The sequence below is a fragment of the Conger conger genome, chromosome 4, assembly GCF_963514075.1.
Source record: "Conger conger chromosome 4, fConCon1.1, whole genome shotgun sequence".
Lineage (NCBI taxonomy): Eukaryota > Metazoa > Chordata > Actinopteri > Anguilliformes > Congridae > Conger > Conger conger.
In genome coordinates this window covers 21739042-21763855 of record NC_083763.1, presented here as the reverse complement: position 1 = coordinate 21763855, position 24814 = coordinate 21739042, and the positions used below count along the sequence as shown (strand labels likewise).

The 24814-nt window shown below is 37.9% G+C and overlaps 2 protein-coding genes across 4 annotated transcripts; both read left to right on the top strand.

Annotated features, from left to right (window-relative positions):
• Positions 1-814: 814 nt before the first annotated feature.
• Positions 815-13015, top strand: LOC133127479 (putative ferric-chelate reductase 1). 2 transcript variants are annotated; one of them, XM_061240407.1, is made up of 15 exons: positions 815-996; positions 1794-1927; positions 3406-3503; positions 4526-4655; positions 5236-5427; positions 5960-6061; positions 6224-6356; positions 6965-7069; positions 7454-7557; positions 7820-7906; positions 9160-9251; positions 9346-9404; positions 9824-9961; positions 10603-10625; positions 12072-13015. In XM_061240407.1, the coding sequence occupies exons 1-15, from the start codon at positions 897-899 to the stop codon at positions 12159-12161; spliced, it is 1587 nt and encodes a 528-aa protein (XP_061096391.1). In that variant the 5' UTR covers positions 815-896; the 3' UTR covers positions 12162-13015. The 2 variants fall into 2 exon arrangements, with proteins under 2 accessions (XP_061096391.1, XP_061096392.1); XM_061240408.1 differs by lacking the exon at positions 7820-7906.
• Positions 13016-14113: 1098 nt separating this feature from the next.
• Positions 14114-23501, top strand: LOC133127559 (putative ferric-chelate reductase 1). Of its 2 annotated transcripts, XM_061240534.1 has the most exons (12): positions 14114-14148; positions 14868-15063; positions 15935-16071; positions 16172-16260; positions 16418-16919; positions 17254-17352; positions 20246-20326; positions 20534-20625; positions 21927-21985; positions 22218-22355; positions 22471-22493; positions 23077-23501. In XM_061240534.1, the coding sequence occupies exons 2-12, from the start codon at positions 14868-14870 to the stop codon at positions 23176-23178; spliced, it is 1518 nt and encodes a 505-aa protein (XP_061096518.1). In that variant the 5' UTR covers positions 14114-14148; the 3' UTR covers positions 23179-23501. The 2 variants fall into 2 exon arrangements, with proteins under 2 accessions (XP_061096518.1, XP_061096519.1); XM_061240535.1 differs by lacking the exon at positions 14114-14148 and having other exon boundaries at positions 14781-15063.
• Positions 23502-24814: the final 1313 nt, after the last annotated feature.

Genomic DNA, 24814 nt, shown 5'->3' with positions numbered 1-24814 from the left:
TAGGTTACCTGAAAATGGTTTCATTATTACATTTTTCTGCAGGTAAAAGTGAGTGATTTTTCTGTTTGTAGTAGGCTATACCGAGTCTGTAAACTTCACATCACCTCGCCCCAACTGATGATATACCGATTGTTTATTTATATTATCAACAACAACGTAGGCATATAGTTTTTTGTATAGCCTATTGGTCTCTGTAGAATCATATTCATGAAAACAATTAAAAGGCCCTGTTGAATTCAATGTATTGTGTCTTGAATAGCTAACGCGTTTTCGTTTTTATTTACAAAAAATATTTGATTGCAGAACGTGCTGATCTCTTTGCATTAGCCTAGCGTATTTTATCTGGACAAACCTCGTTCTGAAATTCCATCTCGACCAATTTATACAGCAAGTAAGGAGGTCACAATCCACGCCTTACAATCGTTCTTTTAGGAAACTCCAGCATCTTACTCATTCCACTTCGTGTGACTTGCACAAGGTAAGCAATATCCATTTCGCCTTCCGTTTTTTCAGGTTGTGTATACGGTAAGTCCATAACAACTGTAAGCATTTAAAATGCAGATAAGGCTGCTGCGTTCACTCGAGGATACGTGAGTTTGTTTTTATTTATTCATTTATTTATTTCTTCGATAAGTCTATAATAGCACCCAGTTACATATTATGGTATTATTTTCTGTAAAACATATAGCCTAGTAAATAGCCTATATGCTATTGCAGCGAATATGATTGTTTTTGGAGTCTTTATGTTGCTGTCATCTGTTTTTGGAACATTGTCAAACAAAGATTTGTGTTTGTTTTCCTCGCAGATGCGGATTTATACATTGCTATCTGTCGCCTGCATTGTAAGGATTGTGATTTCCTACAGTTCAGGCCAGGTTCCCCAAAGTTGCACTGATATGAAACCTCGGCACACCGGGACCACCGATCAGTCAACCCCAAGTCCCTACAATATAACTTCTGATCGGAATAGCTACATAACAGGAGATGAGATTACAGGTTGGCTGAAGTTTTATGTTTTTATGATAAAAATGATATAAAAACTGTCTTAATTCAGAAACAGTGCTCAGAGCTAGCATGCCGTTTCTCGGACCCTGGAGTATTCTTAACCGTCTCACAGTTTCTACTGGGTCAGGGCCCAGGTCCAAAACATTTACATTTTCCTCGACCATTTATGAATCTTATGGGGTTATTGTCTGATAAATCTGTAATTTTATAGTGCTAATCTGGGCAGGGAATTAGTGTAGGGTCAGTTGAGTTGTGTTATACATTTTGCATACAGTGGTTTATAATGTACAGTTCTGTGAAATCACATGTGAGAAAAAAAAAGTAAAGCAAAGATGCTTTCACATATAATGAAATGAACTGTTTTAAATATTCTCTACGAGAAGGAACAGTGTAAAATAAAGCTAAATCAGATGATTAAAAAAAAAAGAAATTTCACCTTTAGAATTGTATCACTGCATCACTGTTCTGCAGTTTTTTAAGAAAATCAGCAGGTAGGTTGTAGGTTGAAATCCCAGACAGCCTTCTGGTGTATTGGTATATTACATAATATGTTACTTTATTTATCAAAATGCTAATAATTTATTATAACATTAAATATTTTTTTAAATGAAAGTTCCACATTCATCCATTTTTGCATAAAACCTTTGCACAGTAATGTATATACAAAATGTGATACTGGGTAAAGATATGAGATGTTATACCAATTATATTTAAATGTATATTTTTATTTCCCTTTTCTTGCATAACATAATTATATTCCATGTTATCTCTATATTTTGGATTTACAGTAACTCTACAGACAAGCTCCACCCCTTTCAGGGGATTCATGTTACAAGCCCGTGAAGTTGGGGGAAGTGGCCCTGTTGGTTCTTTCAGTATAACAGATGAACAGGCCCAACTTCTTCTCTGCAATGCACTGCCTGTGAGTCCAGTTTCTTAATTTCTTAATTTCTTCCGAACATGGAACATTGAGCTTTTGTTCTTCAATTTTAGTCTCCAGAGAAAATTCAGGGGGGTGTTTTTTACAGAGTCCCAATAAGGAACCAGACAGACCTGTCTGTATCTAATACCATGTGAAATCAATCCCCAGTACTTAAAGCTGTTTAACCTACAGCTGACTAAACCACAGACCCTGTGTATTTAAACAAACTTTACTGGAATAGGTGTGACATTGTTTTAAATACATGTACATCAAATGATGTAATGGCCTATGAGACCACCTTTGGGTCATAAAATCCCCATGGACGCCCAATAGCTTTCATGCATTTTTCAGTTGCCCTAACAGAGATGAGGCGGTGAAACTGAAAGTCTTGGAGAATCCAGAGGAAAGTTGGTTCAGCTCCTGCCGGGAGTTTAATAGTTCTGCTCAATTTTTTTACAAAGTAGATGTGAAACTGATAATATTTCAATTTGGTTACTCTGGATGGCTTGGACCATGACCATGTTTTACGTGTCAGATTGAAATTATGCCTAGGCATTTGCTTACATTTCCATATTTAAAAAAAACATCCAAATATTTTCTTCACCGGCCAGCTGAAACTGTTATCTCTTATACTCCCTTCTCCTTCCTGTTCCCATTTGGAAGGGTGGAATATATGACACAGAAACAACCTGGGCACAAGTCCACTTAATGAGCAATAGAAAAAGAATGAGGGGGAGAGCGTTTCATATAACAGATGGTTGGCATTTATATAGCGCCTTTATCCAAAGCACTGTACAATTGATGCTTCTCATTCACCCATTCATACACACACTCACACACTCACACACCAATGGCGATTGGCTGCCATACAAGGCACCGACCAGCTCATCAGGAGCATTTAGGGGTTAGGTGTCTTACTCAGGGACACTTCGACACAGCCCAGGCGGGGGATCAAACCGGCAACCCTCTGACTGCCAGACGACTGCTCTTACTGCCTGAGCCATGTCGCCCCCACAGAAAAAAAACAATCCAGTCAGTGCAATAAAGTGAGTTAGCAATCAGGTGTTGTACATTCATAAAGTGAGTGATGAATCATATTCAATAGGTAATAGCGTGTGTGTGTGTGTGTGTTTGCATGTGATGAAGATGGTTGGTAACTTCACTCAACACCTCTCTTGTCAGGCACCAAGCTGGAGTGGAAAGATAAACATCTTAAACCATTATTTAAGAGCACGATGTTGTTTAGCACTCCAACTGAAGGGTTAAAATGTGCCATTCACACAAACATGCATACAAGCATGTTTCGAACAAACACCTGTAGTCGATATTAGAAATTAGTGAGTAGTCAGACTCAGAAAGAGTATACAGGAATAGATATAAGTTTCTGTTACAGGGAGAATCACATGCCTACAGTTAAAAACATCACTATTGACATGAAATCAGAGCCTCTTCATGGTTATCCTCTGCTTTCATTCCAGAATTCCGCAGTCACTCATACATCAAAATCACTAAAATATAACATCACGGCAATATGGAGAGCTCCAACATCAGGACGTCTCAAAGACATTGAATTCAGGTAACTGCATTTTAAGATTGATTTCCCTGCTGCATTTAATTGGCTAAAAATTGTCCTCTCCCTCTCCACCTCAACTGATGAGCATTCTGGCTCCAAATGGCTGCCGTTGCATCGCCCAGGTTTGTGTTGCACATTGGTGGTGGTTGAGGCAAGTTTCCCCTCTCATCACTGTAAAGCACTTTGAGTGTGAGAAAAGCGCTATATAAATACCCCTCAGCCTCTCAAACAATTAAACAATCTCATCAAAGCTTTGCTGAAGAATATAATATTTTTAGACTAACGTCAAAAGGTCCCCAGAAGGAGATAATAGGGAAACAATGTTGAATTGTTCTGTAGATTGAGAATAATATAATCTAGGGGGCGGCCTGTAGCGTAGTGGTTAAGGTACATTATTTGGATACGCAAGGTCAGTGGTTCCATCCAAGGTGTAACCACAGTAAGATCCGCACAGCCATTGGGCCCTTGAGCAAGGCCCTTAACCCTGCATTGCTCCAGGGGAGGATTAAATCCTGCTTAAACTAATGAACTGTACGTCGCTCTGGATAAGAGTGTCTGCCAAATCTCTTACACACCTACAGCACACCTGCTGCTGGTAGAATAAACCATGCAAATGGTGATTTCTATGGTAATATATAGATGCTGTTGAAACTTTCTGCCTTTACAAAAATAGAGATCATGTTTTACGGAATTACGACTTTCTGTATTTTTGCTAATCAAATGCAATAATCAACATGTGCAGTGTCATTACATGTAACTGTCACCTTTTTCTTTTTCCAGAAATACATACTGTAGATTTTCTGTTGTTATTCATTTCTGGACATGAACGTGGTTTTAAGAAATGCACTTCCACGTTTTCAGTGATAAGTCTTGTGCTTTAGAAGTGGATTTTTTACTTGTTTTGTTTTATTATCCTACTGGAGTGGCACATTTTTATGTTTTAAGCTTGAGGATATCTGTAGATTATGTTGGCAGTTGGTCCTTGCTTATTTTATTTAAATTATATTCTCTTTCTCTTTTCACAGGGCAACTTTTGTTCAAAACTTTAGTACCTATTGGCTGCAAGTGAACAGTTCAAAAGTCATTTACAGTGGGGAGGCTGTTTCTAATACCACTGCTGTTCCCATCGCCACCACAATCCTACCAGTAAATGCTGTGAGTTATATGGTCCAGTAATCATAAAACACAAATCTCATTAATGTCTCATACATTAGCTTCATGATTATATTGAAGCATTAAATGACTTAAATTAAATGTTGCCCTTTTGCTACTATTGTGCGTCTGTGGGTTGAAATTCAGTCCAGGCTGATTTATTGTTATTGATTTATAACAAGATGGATTTCATAGATAGTCTGTGCGGTTCAAGGAATACCAGCTATTGCTATCCTTCATGTTGTTTGATGCGTATCTTGACAGAGATCTTATTTGGCATCAATGTTGCATTAATTGTTTATCTATACCTGCTGTTATTTTACCTATTCCTGTAGAGAAGACACCAATTAAGATGTTTCAGCTGAAGAATTACTGCGTAAAGGCTGATAAGTTATGTTACTTTTCTGGGCAAATGCAGGGCTGGTTTCACAGACACAGATTAAGTCTAAATTGTGTTTTGAATAGAGAATCTCCATTCAAAATGTAAAGTAGTCTTTGAGTAGGCTTACTCTCTGTCCGTGAAACTGGCATGTTCTGTTTTATCTGTAGTCTGTGTTTAGCTATGCGGGGTCTTGAATTGCAGAGCATATCCCGAACCGGCTGTGGGACCACTAAAGTGTGTCTCAGTCGCCCCAGCGACTGTGACCCTGCTACAGAGGCAAACTGTTACTTTCTGGCTGTGTCAGCATCACCCACGGATTCAGCCATTCGCTTCGAAATGACCGGCTCCTCTGGTGGCTACATCTCTATGGGCTTTTCAGATGATCGGCAGATGGTAATGATCGGCAGATTTTTAGTGATTCACTATATCTGACAGGATTGGCTCTTTGAGTTCATGTGCACTGCTTTGGACTTATTAAGCACTAGGAAAATATATGAAATTGCTTGCAGAATTTAAATAGTGTAGGGTCTAGTGTTTAGATAGGCTATGACTTTTGTGTAAGGTGATTGAAATAAATAATGTGAATGTTTATTGGTCATGCTTGCATGCATCAACGTAAGTGGATAGGCTACAGCAGCAGAAGTCTAAAAAATAAGTCTAATAAATACCAAGTTCTACTGAGGATACAGTAAAATGTGTTTTATGTTCCATGTTATTCATCACTTTTAAACCTAAATTAAATCCTACCTCGATCTCCATTTGAGCCAAATGAAAATATGTAATTCTTCAAATTTCCTCCATCTCCTTTGTGACAGTACCTTTTACAATATGTCACTGCATTCTGTTCATTTGTTTTAGTGCTGCACAATGCCAAGATTGTGGGTAGCAGTTTTCAAAGATAATAGTTTTTTTATTCTGTCTTCAGGGAAATGATGATATTTACATCTGTGGTCTAAACAGTAACAGTGCTATTCAAGTGCAGCACGCCTATTCCACAGGAAGACGTGCCCCGGACATTTTAAGCCTGGTACAGTATCTGTTAACAGCAGTATATGCACAAATATTTTAACTTTTTTTCCTTATTAACTTCTTCTTTTAATGTCTGATGCTTGTTAATTAATTAATAATTAAACACATGCTGAATGACTAATCCAGTTGATAGAATGCTTTATTTATTTATTCCTAACAGGGAGATGTTTCTGACATTCAGACCTCTTTCCTCAATGGATTTATTAGCTGTTCTTTCACTTCTCGAAACACCATCTCAACACAGCGAAGTCTCCTTTACTACCTCATGTTTGCTTATGGACCTACTAATAATGGTACAGCATTCTGGACACCTATGCAAGATACTACCATATTTTTTACTCTTTAAAATCTGAGCTACTGATTGAGAGAGCCATTTGGCTTAAAGACAAGCTGAAATCAAAATGAACTTTTTCCTCAATTTAGTTAATTCTTCATAATCACATCCTAAAGTATATTTTCCATGAAATGAATTTAATTTATATATTCGTAGGTTTTTTCCCATCCACTTCCTGGAAAATTATTTTAATTTAGATTTTACATCATTGTCTAACCAGTGGGCATGTATGTCTGTCAATTTTCTGTTCCCTCCAATCAATATCCTTCTCCGCAGCATCACAGATCTTCATTTGATGTCGACTTCCTCATTTGATATCAGTCACAACCCCCCCCCCTCCCCAAAGATTTGTTTCCCTTGCGTATATGTCATAGCTTGGAAGCTAATGCTGCCCTTTTCAGCTTGTCTTTAATAATATTTCTAATGCATGTATGTACAAACCAACTGAACAAAACAACAAGGACAAAACAACTGAAGTGCACAATTTGAAATGCCATTTTTATGAGTGGCCTCTTGAAATTGTTTTGCCTTTTACTTATATGCATCTTATTCCTTTGCTTTTGGTAGGTAGAATTCAATTCCACATTGGTACATTTATCAGTCAAACAAAAGTAGATATTCTAAGTCCTCAACCAGTCAGCTCAAATCTCCCCCCTATTATTAAAGCACATGGTAAGTTCAGCTGTTTTATATTGTTATTTAACTTTAATAAACGATATAATAATAATGTTAAGTGTTCCTATTATGAAGGATGTGTAATTATTACAAATATGTATAGCAATAAGCAAGCATGAAGTTGTGAATAATGAAATGTGTAGAGAGAAGAGCCGTACCGTAATATAACCCCATGTCATATTTCTGTTAAGGAGTATCCCAATATGTTTTTATTACTTTATCAACAGTACAGTTCTTTGTTCTTTGATCCAAAAAAATTATAGTTTCAATGAGAATCATGCAACGATGTACGAAATATGAGTGGAGGCTTCTGATCTTGGAATGGTCTCATAAACAGATGAGAACCCCCCCCTTAGAATTCACTATTGCTTTCACCAACAGGGGCTCTGATGCTCATAGCTTGGATGACTACAGGCAGCTTAGGCATGCTCATTGCCAGGTACCTGAAAGCAGTCAAAAGCTGTAACGAAAAGTTTTGGTTTTTGGTAAGTTTCACTGGCAAGGCACATACAACTGACATCACTACCTATTTGCAAACCGAACAACATACTGTCTGTGGGAAAACAAAACAATGGAGCAGTATAGTGTTAATTCAATATTACAAGAAGGACTGCTGTAATGCTAGCACACTGCGTCTTCTCTCTTCTAGCTACATAAACCAACTGTATTTGTTGTGGTTTGATTGAATATTCTCTTCTTCATGTTCCTGCACATTGAGCTTTTCTCTTATTTTCTCTGTTTTGTCAGACCCATGTGTTCCTCATGGTACTCTCTGTTGCTGCAACCATCATCGCCTTTATCTTGATATTCGTACACCGTAGAGTCTGGAGTGGAGTAAGTGCAAAATGTCAATGTAGAGCTGCAAAGGTCCCAGTAGAAGATTCAATAAAAGCACCTATTGAAGAGAAAGATAGTCTATTTTAAAACAGGTGTTAGGAAATTTGGGGTATAGAGAATGGCATGAGAAACATAATTTGTCTGCTTCTTTTATAACTGATCACATCATTGTTTTCAGTATGTCTGTGCTATGTTCATGCACATGCATATGATAAATTAGCAAATTTCAAGGAAGACCAGAGAAACTTGTACAGCAGTGCTGGAAACCTCTGGAAAGGCAACATTGCTGGACAGGATGTGAGGTGTATTTTCTTCATTGAGACAGTGAGCACTGAATGCCATAATACCCCAAAGCGAACAGGTTATCAGAACCATATAGGGGCTATATAAAGCACCAACCTTAGCTGTCCTTGCCCTTGCTCATTCCGCTGCTGCTCTGCCATGCCGTTGCTGCCTGCTAGGTGCGCTGTTGCTGCTTTCACCTCTGGCTCACAACAGGGAGTGATGAGAGGTAGAGCCTTGACACCAAAGCTTGCATTTATCGCAATTAAACCCCATAGATATTGCTTAATTCATGCTGAGTTGTCTGCCTGAACTATCTAGCATATATACTTAATTGCACACAAAAAGTGTGGGCTAATCCAAACTATATAGTTGAATATATTATATTTTATATTATATATATTTTTAACTATGAACCATGTCTTTAATTTACAAGTACTATATGATGGAAAATTCTAGATTTATAATCTATAATCTATACTAGTCTCATCAAAATCTGATTGGTTGGCAACTTTGGTTCCAGTCTGGCACTACACCAGATTCAACCAATCGCCCAGTCTTGGACATGGTTAGGGCTGGAACTGCCTAATCTAAGAATCAAGTAAGGGACAAGCACTTTTTTTATTCAGGTGGGGAAGAGCAGAATGAAATTAAATCTGCCCATACTTTTAATAGTTTTAGGAAACATTTGAAGAATGGGTTCCTGGGGAAAATATCAAAATATTTAATGAGTAGCCTATACTGTGCATGCCACACCATTTTCCTGCCTTTCCTGCCAAGATCTAATTTTCTTAACGGGGTTTGTGTGTATGAACTATAAAGGATGGGCCTTAAATTATGCTTCAAATAAATGTAATCCAATTTCCTTTAAGCAAAATATTTGGGGTGTTTATTGTTAAAAAATAAAACTGAGAATCTTAGTGATACTCATCATACTGTGGTTATTGTTGTTGTTGTTGTGTTTGTAGGGTGCACATCCAGTTCTAGGATGCTTAGTAATGATTCTGGCTTTCATCCAACCTGTTGCGGCTCTCTTTCGTTGTGGCCCGAACGATAAATGGTTAGTCAAACTTTGATAATACGTACGTTATTAACATAAAACAACCAAAAATGTATGTAATACAAGACCGCATTTTGTTTTTTTCCCCCCATAGGAGGTTCATTTTCAGGGGGGCACACACTTTGAATGCTCTGGCAATTAAAGGCCTAGCAGGTAAGACAATGTACTTTTTGTCTATTGTGTATGATAGATACAATTGTCATAAGAGGAATATCAAAAACTGCATTTGCCACAGTGTACCAAGTATATATTTTTTAATGGCTTAGTATAACTGCTCAATTTTAAGCTTCAGAGTGAAATGTTTATGTACATAAACGTATAAATGTATTTTAAATATGTGTTTCATGTGTTATAGGCTTTACTGGAATAATAGCATATTCCATGATGCTGTGGATATTTCAGTGCAGCATTTTAACATTTACAAATTGTAGAATTTGTAGGGACATGTGACTCTTTCATGACATGTAGGAAGAAATGACATTTCTCCATTTGAAGATCATTTGTGTTAAAATGAAGGTATTTTTAGGTAAATAGAAGACTTGGCTCAGTGTATTTGTTCCCTTCTTTTTCAGTGGCTGCAATATTCACTGGCCTGTCACTCGTTGATTACACACAGACCCAATGGAGCCTTAAGGTGATGGGGGGTTTTGTTGGTTGGGAGGCCTTGTTATATGCAATTCAAGATATAAACTTCAGGCACAGTCAGAATGGTAAGCTATGTATTCGATTGACACTCCATAACCTATAATGACAAAGCGAAAACATGTTTTTAGACATTTTTGCAAAGTTATTCAAATTCATTAACTGAAATATCTCATTTAGGTAAGTATTCAGACCCTTTCCTGTGGCATTCCAAATTATGGTCATGTACATCTTGTTTGCTTTAAATATCCTTGAGATGTGTCTCAAACTTGATTGGAGTCCACCTGTAGCAAATTGAGTTGAGTGAACGTAGTTTAGAAAGGCACAAACCTGTAGGTCTCACAATTCACACTGCATGTCAGGACAAAAACCAAACCATGAAGTCCAAGGAACTCTCTGTAGACTTCCACAATAAAATTGTGGCAAGGCATAGATCAGGGAAAGGGTATACAACCATTTCTATAGCTTTGAGTATTTCCAGGGGCACACTGGCCTCAATAATTGTGAAATGGAAGTAGTTTGGAACCACTAGGACTCTTCCTAGAAATTAAATCTACAACACAATAAAGTGTTTCTGAAGCCACTGTATGTGTATAATTTGTACTGTATATAGTATACAGTTTATAAGCTATGTAAGTCACTGCATAAAACTGTTATTATTATTAAGTGATCAGGCCATGATTGTAAACAGTTTTGGTTATTTTTCTAGGTGAAGAGGGGGCTTCAAGATGGGTAAGCTGAAATGACACTTTGTTTGTTGAATTAAATGTTTATAGCTTCCATGGACCAGAGAATTATGTAGTCCCTGGTTGTTGGCAGCCTTGGTAAAGATAAGCAAAAAAATAGTTGTCATTGTTGTTTATCAGATGCATCTTAAAATGTAACCTTTTAGGTAGAATTGTTCAAAGAAAAATAAATCATTCGGAAATAAGTTTCTCAAACCATGTATGTCACAATAATTGCAACCCAGCGTCTTCTACAGGACTGCACAGAAGGTGCATAGAAAAATGAAGGAAAATGAACACTGCCTGCCATTAGCAAAACTGCACAAAAAGGCAGAAGAAATGCCAAGCAAAGGCTAGTACTTAAACATGATCAAATCAGCAACGAGCAGCTCCTCAGACAAGACTCAAACTCATAGGGTAGAGAGAACAGGATCACCAGCAGGGGGTAGCAAAGTCACCACCAGGTAACACCATTTATATGACCACATAAGAGATTATAATGGGTTTTTTTTATTTTTTATTCATCTGAATCTTTCTGAAGAGGTTATCCATGTCTTCCTGTTTCACTGTGGCATAAATATCAGGTACTATTAATCCATGTCATAGTCCAAGGTGAGAGAACACAAATTAAGTGTAACAAAAGGTTGCTGACCTTCATAAATCTGGCAATAATTATAATAATTTTCTGGCAAAAATAGCTAAACCCCAGCACCTGCTATTAGGACAGTATTTAAAAGGTTTAAAACACCAGGAGCTGTGAAGAACCTGCCTGGGATAGGGCACATTTTGTCCCCACATACAGTGAGGGTGATGGCCTGAGATCCAATTTGCCAAGGGTCACAGTTGGAGAATTGCAGAAGTGCTAGGGTGCTAATAATTGTGACACATTACTTTTTAGAATAAAAATGATTGTGTGTTTATTTTCTCTTTCTTTGATTTTATACACAATAATTGTTTGGGATACCAATAATTTTGACACTGATGGTTTTCAGAAATAATGAGATTAGTGAATGAAAAACATTGAAACTTGAAAGTAAATGTATTGAAATAAAGGTATATATCTTTCCTATATGTTTGAACATTACATAAAGATTATTATCTGTGTTTATTATATACATCCTTTTTTCTTCATTTTTATGAAGGCGGCCAATAATTCTGGACCACATTACATTATTACATTATTTTTATTATGTATATTTTTGCTAAGCATTTGATAAACAATTGAATTATTTTTGTTCATATTAACTGAGAGTGCCAATAATTCTGGAGGGCACTATATATTTAAAGATCCCTTATATCTCTAAACTATCTCATATTTGTATGGGTTAATATTTTAATGAAAGGATTTGGACTTTCTTTTATTAGTAAAATGTGAGAATGTATTTTACTTATGCACTATACTGGGTCAGTCAAATGTATTATGTGCACATTTAGGATATTTTCTTATTCACAGGTGAAGGCGGACGTAATGCTTCTGTTCCTGTACCTTCTTGGAAATCTGCCATTTTTGGTGACCCTTCTTATCGGAATTGGACTGTCATAATGACTTCTGGGAAATGGACCATGACTTTTATAAATGGGAAATTTGATTACTTTATAAGCACCAGCCACTACACCTTGTATATCTGATTACTTTTATTGACATATTAGGTTTCTTTGAATTACAGGTGTGCAATACTAATGAAGCCAAGAGGAAGTAGCTAGAAAATTCTTTGACTCTATGTGGAAAAACATAATCATTCATTAAGGTAACTGTAATAAAATGTGTCATACTGTATCAAACATCTCAGAATTACCTCACTCCCCTAGTGTCAGAATGCAACTCTATGGTAACACACTTCCCAGTCATAAAGCAGATTTACCATAGCTCCCAGTCGTTTTGTTCTGTTGTGACCTTTGTATTTTTTGCAGACTCATACAGTTATCTCATTATTATGATCTAGATATCCTGCCAAGTCCTTTGATAATTGTAGTCTAAGAAGTGCCTTCATGGTATAATTTACCTCTGTGCATATGCTTGTTTCATGTGCATGTGATTATATTCATATTACTTGTGAGTGAAATTATGTACATAGACATTTGTGAGTGAAATGATGTCTGAGATGCTATTGCTGCTACTATTGTTTTTGTTTTTGCAGTTGATGGTGAGGATGTTTTGTTTGTTTCGTATGTATTTCATGCTTAACATTTCATGCTTCATAATTGTTAAAAGTATTGCAAACAAATGCGAATGATGTCAAATCATGAATACATACTATTATAAGATTCCAAAGATCTCAGACCTAACACATTTGTATACGTTAGTTATGAAGAAGCATTCGTTTTATAATTTTAATTATTAGAAATACACTGAATTTTATTCTTCATAAATATAAATTTAAAAAACTTTTAAAATAATACATTTGTTATTTCTTCCTTTACATTACATTACAATAATTTATCATTATAGTCATTTAGCAAATGCGCTTATCCAGAGCGACATACAATAAAGTGTGAATCAGAACCAGGGACAAGTGCACTGAGGACCCTAGAGGAAAGCACACTTCCAATTCCCAGAGTGATCTCATGGATCCTATTTGTTCCATTTTTGGCAGGATATCTAATTTAGCCACACTATAGAGAATGAGGGTGGCACGTGCTACCCACCCGCCACCCAGAAGGTTCTGGGTTCGAATCGCAGCCTGGGCCTTTCTTCGTGGAGTTTGCATGTTCTCCCTGTGTTTGTGTGGATTTCCTCAGGGCATTCGGGTTTCCTCCTACAGTCCAAAGACATGCAGGCTAGGCTAATTGGAGTGTCTAAATTGTCCCTACAGTGGGTATGAGTGTGCGAGTAGATGGTGTTTTGGCCCTGCGATGGAGTGGTGGCCTATTGTTCTTGTGGCGGCCAGGGTGTGTTCCTGCCTCTCGCCTAATGCACAGGTTTGATGATGGATGGCTTATATACAGAATGCTCCTGAATGTCTTAGCATGGACTTAGCAGCTGTGCCATAACAGATCCCACGGAAGAAAAAAAACATTAAAAAGTGGGCTGTATCAAGCAGAGCAAAGCAACATGGTGAAAGTTCTCAGACTGTCCAAAACTGTCCACTGTCCAAAAGAAAGCTCTGAAAAAGGTATTCCTTTTATACATATCAAACTTATACATATCAAAGGGGAAGCCCATGCCACAGAAAAACATTTCTTCACATCGGAAACCTCTCAGGAGCACCTTGGAGGGCTCTCAGTGTGGGCCATCATGCAAGGAAGTGTAAGTTCACATTTTGAGCATTTATTTAGAGTAGGGATTCTGCAGCAAATAGGCCTATTCGATTTTGGCTGTTCTGATGCATCTGGGACGTTTTTCTATATATTGTGACTTGGACCATTTTCTCTTGACCTCGTTCCTGAGCTGGTTACCAGGGTATTTAGTTGTAGCATATTACGATGTAGGCGGAACCAGCGATGTATTAATGTAGGGTACATCACTTCCTTCAAATCACATACCACTGGTTGCAACATCAGGCGAGTCGCACTACACTTTGCTTTGAGAAGTAAGTAGGCTATGCTATTCCTTTTTCGGAAGAAAAAGTTACTTATTTACAGTCCGTTCACAGAACATTGAATTAGGCATTATTTTAAAATATACGACGTAAAGGCCGTCTACATGTAATCAACACGTTTAAAGATTTGAGCTTGTTGTGTTATATTCACTGTGGCATGAAGCGCGTGTTTTTTTCTTAGGGTTACTAGAAGCGCACGCGGTAAACGTTAGCCTCGAACACTTGTTGATAGATTGGAATATAGGTTATAGACTTTGGATTTAGAACAGAGTAGCCTACGTCAGGCCAACATTCATATTTTTAAACTGTATTTTCAATTGATAATCTCAACGGACCCGATAAACACTGCAGTTGCAGTTCATTGCAGTTGATGGCGCACATTGTAATAAATAAGTTCATAAAGAAATAACACACACATACACAAGCTATTGGCTTTCCGCTACGCTTATCCATTTCGCCAGAACAACTTTGAAAGAGACAAAATGCACATATTCCACTAACGCTCTGTAATGTTCAGTGTTGTAGTTAAATATTATCTAGAAATAACCACAATACCCTCTGTATAAATTGTATTACAAACACAATCTCTACATATAGCTTGAGGTGTGACAATGCGTGTGAGAAATTGTGTACCTGTGAGAAATGTAATACAGTTTACTGGGCAAATATGCCATCGGGTGCTAACTTATGTTTCACTGTATTTTTTACAGATGTACCCTCTGCTATTCATAATTCTGGCTGGGCCAAATAGCGTTCACGTTGTTACATCTTATTCTAATGGCAAAGTTGAATCTGCCTGTGAATCTATGACTCCCGATCATTCTTCTTTTAAACCGCAAAATACGGCCACTCCATATATAATCAGCACGGCAAACATCAATCCGCCTAGCCTGGATGAAATCATAGGTAAATTATATTTTTATTCATTTTAACTGCAGCAAATAAATGTAGATGCACTAAACGTATGTGATCTAATACTATGCATTTGCCTATGTGAATTATCAGTTCATAGGCCTCCTGTGTGTTATATTAAACCAGCATGACAGAATTTAGCTGCTCATCACATTTTTATAAGTCTCTTGTTTAAATGGGTCTTGAATATGACTGTTTGACCTTTCTGAACATTTCTGCTTGACCAATAGTAATTACACAATAAACCACGATCCCTACTGAAGCAGCTCACGCTAGCTACCTATACAGTACCGTGAGAAATGATGTGCGCCCCTCCTGATTTCCTCTATTATTCACAGTATGAAATAATCATTTAAATAATTTGTTTTGTGTTTACGTAGCTTATCTTTGTCTAATATTACATTTTGTCTAACGATCTGAAACCATTAATTGTGACAAATATGAAATAATAGAGGACATTTCATCATTTGAAGTTCATCTGTAATGTCTTTTAATGCACAGACTATCGTTTAGCACTGGGGTAATCACTGGGTTAAATGTCCAAACTGGGTTTATCTGTGTTCTTGGGTTTTCACATTTTTATGCTGTTTATTGTTTATGTTGCTGCGACATGAAAAAGCACATTGCTCACAATTTCTATTGATATAACAATAGAGGTCTTAATCTTTTGGTACACTGCCTAGTTCTGAAGTTTATTTTGGTAAACTTTCTTATATTTATTTCAGAGTTTTCTCACTTAATTATAATTACTTAAATAGTGCAAAAGTGCAGATTTGCATTCGATTTTTTGCAACTAACTTAAAATTAGCAGTAATTACACTGAATACTAATTCTGTTTATTGATAAATCTTTGTTCTTTTTGTAGTGATCCTCAGTGCCACTTCTATACCTTTCAGAGGATTTTTGTTAGAGGCTGAAGACAGTCAAGGCCGTAGACCTGTCGGCACTTTCACTCTGATTGATTCCTCACGGACTCAGCTTCTAAGTTGCAGTGGAAATACTGTAAATATTGCCTTCTATTTATTGATTTCTCCTATAAGTGTAAACATATTTGCGTACATTGTCTAATATTTCCATATCCCGGATTGGGATCTCCTCCAAGGCTTCAGCAGTAAGCCACACTAAGAATGACGACAAGAATGAAATCAGAGTCAAATGGAAAAGGCCAGAGGATGGAAACTATACATTCAGGTCCTTTAACAATCTAACACATTTGTTTGAATCTAAGAGTGAAATTTTCCATACTTTTCCTTCAAAATACAGTATTATGGTATGATTCATTAGTATATTATATTATTATATTAGTTTATGATTATCTATATATTAATGCATTCTGATTTCTTTTCAGAGCCGCATTTGTTCAGCGATTTAATATGTTCTGGGTTGATGAGCTCCGTGATCCTATAGCTACCACCTCTCAAACTACCATTACAACAACTGCAGCTTCTACCATGGCCAGCACTGCAACATCAAAACCTCCAGCCACCACTTCGACCACTTCTGTTATTAAAACATCAGCTTCTACCACGACTGAGAGCACTATAACATCAAAACCTCCAGCCACCACTTCGACCACTTCTGTTATTAAAACAACTGCTTCTACCACAACTGACAGCACTATAACATCAAAACCTCCAGCCACCACTTTGACCACTTCTGTTCATAATCCTTCAGAGTCTACCATGAATGTCAGTACTGTAAGTTCAAAACCTCCAGCCACCACTTTTACCACTTCCATGAATACATCAGCTTCTACCATGACTGGCAGCATTGTAACGTCAAACCCTTCAGCCACCACTCCAGCGTCTTCTGTTTGTAATACATCAGCTTCTACCTTGTCTGCCAGCACTGTAAGTTCAAAACGTCCAGCTACCAGTTCTACTACTGCCATTGGTACTACAGTGTAAAAATCTTCACCTACTGCTTCTATGATGACCTTCAATACTACGATAATGAAACTGCCACCTAAAGCTAAATATCATAACATATGCCGTCTGTATGTTTGTTGAGTAAATTAGGAGTTATAGTGGACTATTATCATAAATGCTTTATTGTCTTCAGTATTGAGAGATGGTTTGTTGACTGTGTGGATCTAAAAGTTGGCTGAGCGAGTGAATGGTTTTGGTTGTCTGCTACCATGTTGTTTTATGGTGATTAACTTTTTCTTCTGCTACTTCCCTGTAGTTCAGCACAACAACAGAGATTGTGAATGTAGCAACCCCACTGATTTATGGCAGTCTAGCCAAAAATGCAGACTCATCCCACAGTGGGCTTTGGTTTAAGGTATGTTCAATTAAAACTAAGAATGGGAGAAAGTAGACTAGTTGACATGTACAGTTTGAATGAGTCCTCAGTAGATGTTGTTGGGACCCCATGTAGTGTCATGTTCAGAGTGTTGAAAAGTCCCAGCAGTGATGCACTCAAAAAACATATGGAAGGAAGCCATACACAAAGCAAATGGAAAAATAATTAACATTATGATTTCTAAAATATGTGGTGCACAACAAAGAACTGCTGATAGACAAATTGCATCGTGGAAAAAAAAGCTTTGTGGATTTGGATAAGAGTGTCTGCCAAATGCCATTAATGTAATGCATTGGTTCCATTTCGAAGGCATTTCAAGGTTTAATACAAAAATGGGTAGTACAGTACTGATTTGCAATGTTATTAATCAGCTTATCATTGATTTTGCCAGTTACCACTATAAACTATATATAGAGGGCCATGAGGGAAATCTATCTACACTCAGTGAGCAATCTATTAGGTAGACCTGTACACCAGCTTGTTAAAGGAATACGCCAACATTTTGTGAAATATACCTATACTCCTAGGCTTCAAGTCTTTATGCTAATGTAAGAAAACCCCCCAAATACACCAAAAGGCGGAAGTATCCGAGAGGTGAAGGAAACGTGTGTAGTCTGACCAATGCTACTGGAACAGGGTTAATTTAATTTTGTTCTCGTTTATCTGACTCCAAAAGATAAGTTAAACTGCTCCTCTGTTCTAACGGTACAACAAAAGGAACTGCAAATGTCCGCCAATCGTGTGTCTCTATATGATCGCTATCTATTTGTATAGACGCGGGCGTATGTGTGGCATGTATAGCCTACAATGATACACTTAGTATGTATCTTGTGACGGTACTGGTGTATAGGCGAGTGACTATGGGGTGCAGGTATCCTAGGTTGTCTATGTGTGTTAGGACTCTAAACTGCTAAGTGTGCAGTGGTGTAAGTCAAGAGGATGCAAGTTCAAATTAATACAATTTATTAAACAATGTGCAATGCAGAAATATAATTACGTGAAAAGGTGCAATATTAATGGCTATACGCGAATGGTGCGCAGGAGGTCGTACCACAAGCTATCTAAAGACACTAAACACTGTATGTGGAAAACCCATGATCTATACAGTACTATTTCACCTCAACATTTATGGGAACATTCCACTGAGGTGGCAGAATTGCGCAGAGGCAGTACACTGATGGGAGCAATAGTCCTGTATTGACGAGCACTGTCTTTTCATCAAGGCTTGCTGACCCTATGTCAACATGGTAAACACAGTCTGTTTCCTTTTGGGGGTCTGCAGAGAGGCACACTTATGTACAATGCCCTACAGTTTCCCCCCTCTAGTCCCCTGGAACACTGGAAGGTTCAGGGGTCCAAGTGCAATAGAAGTGTTCTGTAGACCCAATCCCACCAGGTGTAGGCGTACTGGGCTGAGCGTGTAGAGGCGCTGGTCAGGATCCGCGTTGTCCGTTTTGCCAGGTTGACTTGTTGAACGCAGTGTTCTGGATCAATTGTCATCAGTTCCAAAGTGTCAGTGACTGCCTTTGTGCTTGCTGTATAGAAAGTGTAGTCCCACCAGGGTGAGACATCTGTGTCCATCGGTACTCGCCCCAGGATGTTCAGTTGTCCCATTGTGAAGTCCTCTGTCACCTCTAGACAGAACAAGTGGTTTGCGGCACAGGTCAGGCCCCCATAACTGAAAGAAGTCATTTCGCTGAGGACGCATCACTGAGTGTGCAACACTTGGATAGCATCAGCAAAACCATAGAGAGTTTGTACATTTATTAATTTGGTGTCATTGGTGGTGTAGTACACTGGTTGCTGAATAAAGATCTTGTAGGAATAAACCACAGGTAATGCAAGTTACCTGTGAGTCAGCATCCAGCTGTAATACAAATGTTAACCAGGTTTGTTGGACATACAGAGATAACATCAGCAGGACCATTGTTACCGCCATCTTGTGACTCTTTATTTGATGATTTGTTGTTTTCCTGTAAACCCTGGGTATATAGAGGGGAACGTGGAATGGTTCGAGGAGACTCGCTAATACGATCTTCTGCGCACTATTTGCGTATAGCCATTCATATTACAACTTGTATTTCTTGTAACACATTGGCATTCTATTTCTGCAATGCACATCGTTTAATAAATTGTATTAATTTGAACCTGCATCCTCTTGGCTCGCACCACTACACACTTAGCAGTTTAGACTCCTAGCAGACATAGACAACCTAGAATACCTGCACCCCGTAGTATAAGTGTATAATTGTAGGCTATACAGGCCACAGGCACGTCCGCGTCTATACAAATAGATAGCGATCATATAGAGCCACACTATTGGCGGACATTTGCAGTTCCTTTTGTTGAACTGTTAGAACAGAGGAGCAGTTGAACTTATCTTTTGGAGTCAGATAAACGAGAACAAAATTTAATTAACCCTGTTCCAGTAGCATTGGTCAGACTACACATGTTTCCTTCCTCTCGGATACTTCCGCCTTTTGGTGTATTTGGGGGGTTTTCTTACACTAAGCTGATACATTATGCTAACATGAAAACCGAGCCAGTGAATGCAGATGTGGTCAAGAGGTTCAGACCTAATGTCAGAATGGGGAAGCAGACAGGGTTTTATGGACAGGGGAGACTGACGTTTCAACGTCAAATTACATCTTCCTCAGGGTCAATAACAGGAACCTGTGAAGTTGTCCGGGTAAGGAGTCTCATAATCTATATGTCCTAGTTGTACCTATTGTATCATCCTTTTTTAGCTGGCTTCTAGCGTGTTGGCTCTTTTCATTTTGGGATTTTCGTGAAAGAAATGTCAACTTATCTGACCATTATACATTCTTGTCAAGTTGTTTTTGGGCCAGATTATGTCTTTCTTTTTCCTTAGGTTCATGTGCTTCTGATGTCACTTTTTTCCATTGGGAATATCATAGCATTTATTTTCGTGTTTGTAGAAGGCTGGAGAACGGCAAGTATATTTTTAACCTTGTAAAGCATGAGCTTGATTGAGAGAGCAGTGTTTTTTAATGTCACCATAGAACCACATAAGTAAGCTTCTAAATGTTAAATGAAAAGTGAATTCGTTTCATATTAATCTTACAGACAACCACGTACAAAAGTCTATCTGTCTCAGTTGTGATCTAACATTCACTTGTATGCACACACATGCTTTCAGGAGGCGCATCCTGTACTGGTCTGTGTAGTAACAGCCCTGACCTTTGTCCAGATTGTTGTCACCTTTTTCCGCTGTGGACAGAGTCATGAACTGTGAGTATGAGCCAACTTTAAATTCAGCTTCTTTTTTTTCTTCTTCTTATTGCACAAAAAACAACAAGGGGGAAAAACAAAGAAACATGCCCTGAGCGCAAGTGTCCCTGCAGGACTTGCCAATATATATACAGTGACTCAAAGGCCTGGGTGCGCTGTGAAAACAGCCACAGCTGGTACCACGAGAGCTGTGGAGAAGAAAATGGGATTGTTTGGGATGTTGGCTACAACTTTCAAGGCTGCATATGAGGGACACAACATAAAAAAGCTCCGGGAGTAATCCACATTCAGATCTCTCTCTCAGTCTCTGACACACAGGCACACACTGTTCAACAATTAGTTTAGCTTTTTAATGTAATTGCTGTTGTGCTTTAAAGTTATTTCTGTGTAATATTTAAAATATTTTCCATTGTTAAATGTTTTATTGGCGGCACGGATGGTGCAGTGGGTAGCACTGCCGCCTCACAGCAAGGAGGTCCTGGGTTCGAATCCCCGTCGGCCGGGGCCTCTCTGTGCGGAGTTTGCATGTTCTCCCCGTGTCTGCGTGGGTTTCCTCCGGGTACTCCGGTTTCCTCCCACAGTCCAAAGACATGCAGGTTAGGCCGATTGGAGAGTCTAAATTGCCCGTAGGCATGAGTGTGTGAGTGAATGGTGCGTGTGCCCTGCGATGGACTGGCGACCTGTCCAGGGTGTATTCCTGCCTTTCGCCCAATGAATGCTGGGATAGGCTCCAGCCCCCTGCGACCCTGATCAGGATAAGCGGGTTCAGATAATGGATGGATGGAAATGTTTTATTCTACCACCCACAGATCAACCTCCACATCATTCACACACAAATCAGACATATATGTATCTGCACGCACACACACACACACACACACACACACACATTTTGTCATGATGCCTTGTTCAATGAAAAATGAAATAAAGAATATTCATTGCCTTGTTCACAATGGTGGGGAGCATCCAATGCATAAATAACTGTTGGACTAAAGCGTTAGTTTTTTATTACATAATTCCAACACAGAATAGATAGAGGAGATCTGATTTGATAAATAAGAAACATATTTGGAAGTTGTGCACTGTGTGCACAGCTATTTTGTTGGTGTCAATGACGATGAGCCAAAAAATTACTTTTTGCCATAAGACAGAACTAAGCCTAGTTAAATATTTAAGATTTGTTCCATCACTTATGTAAGATGGCTGACTATCTCTGGCAAATGGTTCGAAATCCCTAGCTTAGTCATTGATATCTGTAGTTTGTGTTGCAATGTCTGTTTTATTTTGTTTTTTTCTTCAAGGAGGTTCATTTTCAATTGGTTTCACAGACTGAATGCCTTTGCAATTGTATGTCTTACAGGTAAGGATTTCAGTAGTAAAAATCTCTCACTGATGATGCAAAATCTGAAATAAATGTTTAGGTTACATGTAAAAGTATTAGCTGTTAATAGATCAGTGTCTAAAGAGAACTATTATATTGATGGAGATAGTGCATTGGTATTGCATAATCATTCAGTGCATTATCAATGCTCACATTTTTCACTGGAATTAAACAATGCTTTTCTTATGATGCTTTCTTCATTCTTTTTCAGTGGCTGCTGTATTTACTGGTCTGGCTTCCATTGAAGTCTGCTCGACCCACCTCCTTCAGAAACTGATGGGAGGTTTGGTTGCCTGGGGTCTCCTGTTTTACATATTACAACTTTCACTGTCCTGGTCAAGAACGACAGGTAGGAGTTCTTGTTTTTATACAATAACTTTCAATAAAGAATCAGGTGGATTGAGGGTTATCTGGAAATTCTCAGTTACCACAGGCTAAAAAACAATTATTGTTTGTTTCAACAGAGAATGACTGTTCAGGCAAAACGGTAAGCTAATAAGAACGTTAATAGTTTTTTATGCCTATATTAATTATAATATTGATATTTCACATATATACAAACTGTTGAAATACACTCACTGAGCACTTTATTAGGTAGATCTGTACACCACCGTGTTAATGCACATTTTTGTCAGCCAATCAGGTCAAGAGGTTCAACTCAGAAATGTGACCCAAGTGAATTTGACTGTAGAATGATTGTTGGTGCCAGGCAGGGTGGTTTGACTATCTCAGAAACTCCTGGGATTTTCACATACAACAGTCTCTAAAAACATCCAGTGAGCAACCGTTCTGTGGGCAAAAACATGTCGTTAATGAGAGATGTCATGGCCAGACTGGTCAAAGCGGATAGGAAGGTGACAGTAACGCAAATAACCACACAACAGTGGTATGCAGAAGAGCATCTCTGAACACACAATGTATCAAACCTCTTAAGTGGATAGGCTACAGCAGCAGAAGACCAATAAGACTCAAAAAATCAAAAGTCCAATAGATACCAAATAAGTGCTCACTGAGTGTACATCAAGTTCTTGAAAACTTTACATTTTTAAAGTCAAATTTTTGTCTTGCAGACAAATGTACTCACCGTACTCCAGATTGCAATGCTGGTTGTTTTCTCCCTGGGCAATGCAGCACTTTTGGTGGCCCTTCTTATAAACATTTTTGCATCATAAAAAACCTACACCCAGAGGAATCAATAGTTCAGTTATGTGCAGTTTTGTGCTTTATGAGTGTACATTTTAGAATTTCCTTTGTACCATCACTTGATTCATGCAAAACATTTACCTGCTACAGTTATGTATTAGTTATATATGTGCATTTGAATGGGAAATATTTAATATTAAGACAAGGCATGCTGTTCAGCTTCAACAAGATTTGTATAAGTGTAACCAGTTCCTGTAAACAAGTGGACTTGTTTGGACATATTTAAAGCACCAGTAAAATCATTTTCTATGAAAATACATAATCACTTCCTCTTTCCAGATACATATCAATACAAGGTGTCCTGATATTTTAATGTTTGCATTTATATTTTGAAATAAATTAATGTGTATAAAGTGATTTATTATATTGTTTTTTACAATTACAGTGATTTCAAGATATTTGGAAATACTCTAATGTACCTAGTGCTTTTATATTGACACAGCCCTGATTGGTCACAACATGCACATGTAGGGAACAGACCTTGTTCCACCCACTCACTTAGTAGAAGAGTAGAGTAGAACCACAATAGACAGATTAGACAGATCAAATGCAGTTATTTCAAGTTGATTCCAAATTGACAAATAAGTAGATTGCTATCCAATTTGTCCTCAATTAGTCAGCAGGCAAGTAAATTGGATAGTGTTGCCCCAGTATAACATCATAGTTAGTGTTTACCATCGCATTGGAAGTGGGGTCACACTAAGTTCTAAGATGGGGTAATTTTAAATGGCTGTGTCCATAGTCCTAAAGCCGCAGCAGAAACTTAATATAGGTATCTCTTTGGATCACACATGAACAAACCACTGGGGTAGTGATTCATTAGCCATAACTCATCTTCTTCTGCTTTAAACCAGTCTCTTCGAGATGTTCCTCTACAAAAACATCACTTTTTGGATTTTTATTTATCGTTTTCAATCCATTAATCAGGCATTCAGCACTTTTCACCTTTATTAACGAGCACACATTGCCAATTCCATTAAAATGGCCATGCAGTTTAAACCAAGGAACGCTTAACAGTCACACCCAGCAGTTGATATTATTGCACAATGTATTGCTTGGACATGTTGAATTGAGGAAGTCAGACACATTTAGTGCACATATGTTTAATATTAAACTCCTTAACAAATATACGGTTTGATTTAAGGGCAGTGCTGTTTACTCTTTCAATCAGCCGTATTGGGATGCTTCAGAATTTATTTGACATCATTGAAAACTTTTCAATTTCCTTCAACATAAAATTCAAGCAAACAGAACAGACCTTTAACACCAGCCTTTTAAAAATACTATCCCCGGTGTTTGTTTTCTGGTTCATAGCCTGTATTCACTTAACACTCTATGCATTCTATGGTTAAATGATTACTAAAACTTAGTAACAAAACCTATCCATTTCAACTGACATGAGGCGAGTATCCGGTTGTGAAATGGTTTGCATGCATCACCCACATGGTTGCTGGTGGCTGAGGTCAATGTGTTTTGAGATTATAAAATGAAAGGTTCTATGTAAATTAATACATTGTGGTAAGAATTGAGAGAGAGTGAACGAGAATGTTCAAACATTACCTGCATGGTTCTTTTATTGGAACAAATTCAGGTATGTCTGCAACA

Coding starts and splice junctions, on each gene's coding strand:
- LOC133127479 (XM_061240407.1), top strand. CDS start 897: ATGAAACCTCGGCACACCGGGACCACCGATCAGTCAACCCCAAGTCCC. Junction 1,928..3,405: donor TTCTCTGCAATGCACTGCCT/GTGAGTCCAGTT, acceptor CTTTCATTCCAG/AATTCCGCAGTCACTCATAC. Junction 3,504..4,525: donor CTCAAAGACATTGAATTCAG/GTAACTGCATTT, acceptor CTCTTTTCACAG/GGCAACTTTTGTTCAAAACT.
- LOC133127559 (XM_061240534.1), top strand. CDS start 14,868: ATGTACCCTCTGCTATTCATAATTCTGGCTGGGCCAAATAGCGTTCAC. Junction 15,064..15,934: donor TAGCCTGGATGAAATCATAG/GTAAATTATATT, acceptor TTCTTTTTGTAG/TGATCCTCAGTGCCACTTCT. Junction 22,356..22,470: donor GTCCTGGTCAAGAACGACAG/GTAGGAGTTCTT, acceptor TTGTTTCAACAG/AGAATGACTGTTCAGGCAAA.